This window comes from Trematomus bernacchii, unplaced genomic scaffold (assembly GCF_902827165.1).
Source record: "Trematomus bernacchii unplaced genomic scaffold, fTreBer1.1, whole genome shotgun sequence".
NCBI lineage: Eukaryota > Metazoa > Chordata > Actinopteri > Perciformes > Nototheniidae > Trematomus > Trematomus bernacchii.
This window is the reverse complement of record NW_022987648.1, coordinates 8,402,686-8,411,120: the sequence shown is the minus strand read 5'-3', so window position 1 is coordinate 8,411,120 and position 8,435 is coordinate 8,402,686. Positions and strand designations below refer to the sequence as shown.

General features: G+C 39.0%; 1 protein-coding gene across 1 annotated transcript in view; it reads left to right on the top strand.

The window, feature by feature from the left end:
- Positions 1-4,432: 4,432 nt before the first annotated feature.
- spegb (striated muscle enriched protein kinase b) overlaps positions 4,433-8,435 on the top strand; it is a 48,121-nt gene continuing 44,118 nt past the window's right edge. The window contains exon 1 of the mRNA XM_034134632.1: positions 4,433-5,457. Coding sequence (XP_033990523.1) covers positions 5,040-5,457 — 418 coding nt within the window. The 5' untranslated portion in view covers positions 4,433-5,039. The remainder of the gene's footprint in view (positions 5,458-8,435) is intronic.

Below are 8,435 nucleotides of genomic sequence, written 5' to 3'. Positions count from 1 at the left end.
TTGTGATGAATGCAGAAGCAACACTGAAGCAATCATTTTAAGTCAGAGAGGCAAGATTTGCTGCTCTATATGGGGAAAAATAATCTTTAAAAAGCACTGATTGGTTACGAAATGATCCCAGGGAAGTTCAGCTGACAGGCACCACTGCTATTTTAAAAGCAGAACAATATTTTTGCAGTAGCCTAGCTTTGGCTAATGCATTTGTTACACATTTAATTAAGGAAACTACATTTTGTATATAAATCATTTCAAATGTTCTTCTATTTTTCTATGAAAGATATTGACATTAATAAACATATTCTATGTTATATTACAGGCAATTATTCTACCCACTCAAATAAACACACCATGAGAGTGAGTTAAATGTCAGTCTCTTTCCTTCTGCAAAAGGCAGCAGCTCCAGTTGAGGGCAAGTGGAGCGGCTGCAGAGGGGAAATAGAGTCTTAATTTATTTGGTAGAAAAAGAGTGTAGGAAAAGCAGGAGGCAAATTAGTTAATTGGGCTGAATGTGTCCGCTGGGGGCCAGAGAGAACATTCAGCAGAGTTTAGGCCCCATCCACACAGAGACGAAAACGAACTGAGGTCGATATCAAAAAAGTCTTCCGTCCACACGGAATCAGCTCAAGAAACGTGTCCGTCCACACGAGACCGCTCGACCCGCTGGAGACGCTGTAGTACATATGCCGGGCCTGTAAGTGGCGCTGTACTTCTTCCACAAAATACACCAAAAGCAGCGAATAAGACCCCCCGAGCATGGTTGCCTGGTTGCCCTTCTGTTTATTCTCCGTGGTGGATTTAGCAACATGTAGTTCATGTAGTTCTCCATGTCCACTTGTTGCTGATGGTTGTGGTAGAGGAGCTGTAGATTTTGCACTAACATCTGTATCATGGTCAGTAGAGTCTGGAGCACGAACGCAACCCTGTGATCCACCATTGTTGTTGTTGTTGGCGAAACGCATCAGCAATGACGCGGTGACGCGGGGGTAAGCAGGAGAGGTGGGGCTATGATCGTTTAGGGCAGCGGTTTTCAAAGTGTGAGGCGTGCCTCCCCTGGGGGGAGCCAGAGCTTCAGGGGAGGCGCAGTTTGAGAAAAAAATAACGAGAAACAGTGAAATCTAGCTAGTTAACTTCAGCTAACTTTATGCGAGTGGCAACATGGATCGATTTTTAGTGAAGTTACCTAAAGTGAAAGAGGAGACAGCGTCTGGCAGAAAACGTCACTTGCACACTTTTGGCTGTCTGTGGAGACCGAGTTCCCCCACCTCGCCAAAAAGGCTGTAAAAGTGCTCATTCCCTTCACCTCCGCCTACCTGTGTGAGTGCGGGTTTTCCGCATTGACTTTGATCAAAAGCAAGTACCGGTCAAGCAGGGGTGGATCTACCGGGGTGGCATTGGGCAAAAGGGGCAAATAGCCTAGCTGCCACCCCAGTTGGCAGCTTTGTTTTGAAATAAAAGTTGTGGCTCATCGGACATTTATGAGAGAAAATCCCTAATGTCCGAGTGCAAGTGAATGCAGCACAAGACGCAAGCCTTGTAACCCCTCCTCCGGCCCTGGCGCGAGCGAGGAAATGTGATTGGCGGCAATTTCATTTGAACGGGACGGCGCAAAACGAGAAGCATTTGGACCCAAGTAGACGGAAGGAATGAGGTATTTGCGGTCTACAATGACAGAGAACTAGAGACTGTCAAGTTTGGCTGTACTCAGCATTGAATCAAAACGCACTAAAGCTTTAGATCTTAATAAGTTTGTGAGGCATTTTGCTGAACAAGATGGTAATCGCCACATTCAGCTGTTATAGGCATGCCAACTTGATGCTCTGCTCACGGATGACTCGATGAGCATAAACAACTGTTAAGATGATGACCTTACGTGTGTAAATATTTTTTTTTCTTTGTGGGGGTCTGCCCCCAAAAAACAGTTTTAAGTCCTGAGAAAGTCAAATAGACGGTGTGTAAAACTACACTGCCCAGCAAAAAGTAACCACTTTGATTTAACTAGGCCAGTAGGTAAGGGCATTCCACTGGATTATAATACCCCTGCATTATAGCAACAACAACAATAATAATAATAATAGCAATAATAATTGGGAGGGGGGGCGCGGCTGTTCTTATGTTCTCTGAGGGGAGGCTCACCTTCCCACACTTTGTACACCCGGTGCCGCAAGCGTTACGTTACCAGACCTTCCCACTTTGGGATGCGTTATCGTTTGAGGGCTCCGTTTCCGCGGTTCCGTTACGGCCTCGTGTGGACGAACCGTCCATACGATAAAGAACTATAGCGGATAACACCCGTTTCGTCTCCGTGTGGACGGGGCCTTAGTTTGTTCGCTGCATGGCTGATGTTCCCAAGAAGTTACCAACAAAGAACCACCAAGTGGGGAGAAGATTGGAGCTGAAAATGTTTCCTTTCTCCAGTTGATCTTATGAGTTAAAATAAAAGTTTGTTTGGAGATCCACTTCAACAGAAAAAGAGCTGAGGAGGATCATTTCTGCAGAGGACTACTTCATTCAACAATCCCTCTCCTCTACAGATACGCGTATCAAACCCACACAAAAAAACACACTGGTAGATGAACATTGACTTAATATTTTGTTTTGTTTTCAAATCTCCTAATTGTTTTTTATTTTTATTTTGGTTTATTTGGTTTATTCCTCTTCAACTTGAGTGAGGTAAATGAGTTGAAGGACACTGGATTTCACTGGGGTTAATAAGGGCTAAAGAGATCAATTGTTTATTCATTGAATATTATGCTGGTTGTATGTGTAATTGTAAGTTCTCTAGCTTCATCATTCTACTCCTCCTTGAAAATAAGCAAATGTGCATAATACAATAATAGTTATATATATATATATATATATATATATATATATATATATATATATATATATATATATATATATATATAGAAGTAATAGTTAAGTGTTACATATTAATTGTTACATTTAATAAAATGAAACTATTGCTATTACTACTTTTATTATTACTACCATTAGTGATTTGGAATACATTTATCCTGTCACTTAGCCTTTTAACATCATACATTCTACTTAATATTCATAGTTGACCTTGCCATTTAACCAACCATATTGGTGCATGAACTTGTCACTACAAAAAACGTATTTTCAGTCCAGCTAAACTGAGCTAGCCATGCCTGACTTATTTTCTGCTTACCATACTTTATTGAATCGACTTGTTGTGGCAGTATTGTTGATATCTCTTGGACTAATTTCAAGTTCTCTGCTTTTCTCTCAAGGTAAGGTGTTTGTTTTTTTAATGACGTTTGCGTTATGCTACTTGTTTAAGCTACGTTAGTTAGCCATCTAGAATAAGTTTTGTTAGCAACATGCAAGCAGTGTGTGTAGAAATAGGCCTACTAAATGTCCATAGTAACATTTGTATTTGAGCTATTAGAAGTATTTTGACATCATATTCTTGCCATTTTTTTATTTCTGTTTTTCTTTCTAGGTAAGTTTTTTTTACAACATTTGCATGTTTGAATTAAGCTACTTGTCTCAAGCTATTTTAGCTAGGCATCTTTTACGTTTGGTCAGTAACAAGCAACCATTGCGTGTAGCATTACTACACTTCCATAGTTGCATAGCATTGGAAATTGTATTTGATTTATGAAAAGGGTTTTGACTTTATTTATATAATTGTTCATATATTCTGCCTTTCTTTCAAGGTAAGTCTTGTTTGCAATGGTTTGTGCGTCGGACTTACTTTATGCTAGTTATTTCAAGCTACTTCAGCTAGGCAGCTAGCTATGAAAAGACATTATCATAGTCTTTAAAATCAAGATTAATTGGAATATGGCCTGAAGATAAAATGTGTTTATTTGAATTGTCGAGAGCTGTATCTGCACTAATTTGTTTTTAATTTGATTGAAATATGTCAGTTTATTAGAATGACTGTGGGAAGGCATACCTTGTGCTTTTTTCATTTGTTTCTTGTGTTTCAGGTATTTCACTAACTAAGCACCAATTTTCAATGGATAGAACTACTCTGACGTCTACTGCATCATGTGTGCTGGTAACCTTAGAAGAACATTTTAATATCTATGATAGGGCCGCAGCTGCCAGCTTGCAATGTTGATGCAGTGATAATATTTTCGTTTTTCATGATATCTGACCACCTCAACAAAATTGGGAGGCCATGGTCAGCCCCTACATTTGACCTACAAATTAAATATCTGTCCCAGACCAACCAGCCTCTCCTCTGTGCCAAGTGTTGCACCATCTCACATGTTCTACTGACCTCAGGTTGGCTAAAAATGACAAGGGGGCGGGAGCCTCACAGTGAGTGGGCAGACCGACCACCATGCAGCTGTCATTGTACGGCTTGCTCGGCTGTGACTGTCATTTCCCCCTTCGGACTGACTGGCAGTGGTAGGGGGAGATCATGAGTGGGGTGGTTTAGCTCATTGGACAAGGAGGGGGGTGCTGTGCAACTTGCTGGATGGGACTTGATGCTTGCATTCAAACAGAAGACAAGCAAAAACAGAGTTCAAAGCTGCTGGGAATTAAGAGAAAACTCGCTGAAGAATCACCTTGTTCTGAGGAGAAATGACACGCTGATGGGAAATGGTTTTAAAAGGCTGAAAAGTCAAAGAACATCGGAAAAAGGAAGGCCGTCACTTCCAAGAGAAGAGTCAAGGCAAGGGAGCTGTTAATGCAACATGATCCAGTGGGTCTTGCCCTAAAAATACCTCAGGACAGAAGAGTGGCAGCAGTCTCTATCTGCTTAATTACTTGGTAATCACTTATTTATTTTTCTTCTTTTGAAAACTGAGGTTAGAGAACAAAGATTTGAAGAGATATGTTTCAATATATTGTAATTCGGTTTTCCAAGTAAAAGAAAGTTATCTTACATTTTAAAATGTGATCATTTTGTTAACTAAGTTATATGTGAAGCCTTCTCATAGACTCACTGTCCTCAATTGATTTTGGTTTAGAGTTCTAAAACAAATTCTGAACAGGGACAGTAGCCCGATATACACAGTAAAAGATTCCATTGTAGGGTCTACCCAATAAGTTCAACCATGAGGAAAGCTGAGGTGCAAATGACCCTGAAAAAGGGGGAAGATAAAGCTGCTACACCCCCGAGCCCCATCATCCCACCAAAGCGGTCCAAAGCGGGCCCAGTGCAAGTTATCCCGGACCCTCGAGGACTCGGCTATCCCAACCAAACTCCACCTGTTTTTGCACGCAAAATGAGGAACGCCGCTGTGGGGACGGGCTGCGACATCCGTATGAAGGTGACTGTGGCCGGAGACCCCCAGCCATCCCTGTACTGGTACCACAATGATGAACTCCTCAACATGGAGAACCAGGAGTACGGAGGCCTCTGGATTAGGGATTGCAAACCAAGTGATGCAGGCCTCTACACCTGCATCGCCAATAATCACGTGGGAGAGGCACGGAGCAGCGCTGTACTGGCTGTCCTGGATCTGGGGGAAGGTAATACTGCTGAACACACTCAACACTTCACACTTATTTTAAAATGTTATTCGGTTTTAAATGAATTAGTGTAAGGAACTAATGAAGCTTAATCAGAATACTTTATTTATCCTGGGGGAAATTGGGTTTTGTGACACTTGCTATATTTTATCATGAAATTAAATATATTATACTTAATGTATTCAGAAATTTGGCAAGTAAATGGATTTGACTAGAAAACAGTTCCTCCTTCAGAATAATGTAGATAGCCTCTGATATAACTGATATGATCTACTGCATTGTTCCATGTATTTAAGAATATAAGTAATGTCATTTTAAAGCTAACAATGAGGTTTTAACTACAACATATTTTGTTTTAACTTCCATGAAAATTACCCAGCATTCCAAAGTCATTTGTAGCTTCCTGCTCCATTTGCTGGACATGAAGTGTTTTCTTCTGATCCCAACCAGGATACAAGCTACTACTGAGACCTATGTTAATGCTATCATATTTAACGATACAAATCATCAGAATACTTTTTACTCCGGGAGCGATTGTATTTCAGACAGTTGCTCAATTTTACAAAAACAAATAATAATATAAACAAATAGGATACAATATTTTGATAAACATAGGAAAAAAAAGACCCCTAGGTGCAATTTGTACATAAAATAAAAAAGTATACTTTCAGTTTTTATTTAGTTTGTTAATGGGCTAAATTGTTTCTTTAATTGTTGCGGTACTTGCCAGCTAATGCAAAACCTTTCCCCCCAAGTTATTTGGAAAAACACATTTGATTGGATTCACAGACAGAATTGTATTTGTTTGAATGCTTCAAAACAAAGTGTATAAGAATGTACATTGTTTTTAGATACAACTGCTCTATATGAAATGTATATTACTATTTTTTTCTTTTATACATTTGTTTAATTTAATTCACATATACAAATAAAGAGGCTAGATTTAGTTGTCCTAAAACATCTGAAAATGTGGACAAAAGCTACAAGCATAGGTAAACTGGTATTATACAGAGACATCACTATCAGCAAGAAACTATAGTTGAATAACTGGTGTCTTATACAGTTTGGTGAATGGATAACCATATACTGAACAAATTGATAGTTGAATAGGGTCAGGTATTTATCCAAAATGAGTCAATGATTGTTATTTCCATCGTGCAGAGGATAGAAAGATGGTTGTTGTAACACACAAGTGACACAGAGGAGGCCTATAAGATTCCTAATTAATTGTTTGTATTTCAATCATTATAATAAACAAAGTATATACGGGACACTATTAGATATCCAAGTGATAATATAGAATATATTCTGAAGTTTGAATTATAAAACTGAGTTTCGAATAACATTTTGAGCAGAACATTTATTATACTTCCACCATGCAGAGACGCTGATAAATCATTTTTTAACACATGCACTGCAAATTCGGCCAAAGGGAGATTTTGAGTGTATTACAGTCCCATTACTCAAGGGAGCTCCGAAGGCCTCTGTAGCTCGGTTAAAAAAAACGTCCACTATGATCAACAGCATCTTGTGATCTCCAGCACTGATCTAAATTCTGCTCACCTGAGAGCGTTTTGCCAACTCGGTTGCTTTGAAAAATGACAATACCAGCTCCACAAATATCCTCTCATATATCAGCTCAAGTAGTCTGTCATTGTTCCGCAGTGTGAATGCGTAGAGGAAACTCACTCTTCAATTTAAAACAGCCTTTTCTTGCTGAGAGAGGATATGTAAAGACTCTTCACTGCTGAATGCAGTTTAACACGAGTAAAGTTTCTGCTTTCTCTGACGTAGAATAAAGGACTGGCTGCGTACATATTGATATCTGCTTAGTGCAAGCTCAGGAGAAGAAATTGGTGATAAAAAAGTGGTGATGACTGCAGACTGGGCAACGTGATGACAAGGATTCCTTTTAGTGTGGGCAGCGAGAAACCACAGTGTGTTACATTTTCTTAACAGTATGAATATGGGATGCTTGGATAGAGTCCACACCAACAATGCACCATCAATTCAGTACTGCCACATGAACGACTTGCTTAGTTTACAAAAAAGATGCCATTTCAGGGTGGGTCTTGGGAAAGTAATTGAGTTATTTTCTTGTAAAATACTTTTTAAAAAACTTTTTTTTCAGAATATTGCATATTAGAAAATGAAGCAGCCTATCATTTTAATAATAAAATAATACCAGTTTCTTTTAGCGAATAGTCATTCATTGGTTAGTATCTATCTTGAGTTTGACAACATTTACTTTCACCCTTGATCCACAATTTCAAATATTTTATGGCAGAAATGTGTTGTTTACACACCATCACTGTTTCATATATACTATTATTGCGTGCGTCCCATTAGGTGAGCCCCTATATTTTGAAATACATAAAATAGAGAAGTAAGATGAAAGAGCTATTTCACCACAACCGTGTGATACTGTATGATGGCAGTAATCATATTTACACAGTTCACTGAAGACATTCCAAAAAACCAAGCAACAAAGATTTCCATGGCTCTGTGTTACGACTTCCTGTAATACATTATTTTGAGTGATATTGTAATTGCAATATGTTTAGCAATGGAGTGACTGATCATTTTGAAACATTCACCTTATCTTGTGATTATTTTTTGGAACGTACAAAAACAAGGCTTTTCATTCAGTCTGTAGAATACCGTTTATAGGCCAGTTTCTCTGCAGCAACACAATGCTTATTTGAAATATTTTAAAATGTTGGCCTTTACTCAATGTTGCGCTCACTACGATTTGGATGTTGCACTAGTCAATAATGTGATTTTGATCAAAACTTGTTTAACTATGAAGCCCTACTTGTGGTAGATGCAAAGTTATCTACAACTAGACCGATTTTTAGCAACACAGGTTATATTATAGGGAATTCAGAAGCAGTGGCAGCCCGACAGTATTCCTAGTATTCAGTAGTGATAATCTTCATATCATATTCTCTAGACGTGGCTAGAAAACAAGTTTTCCT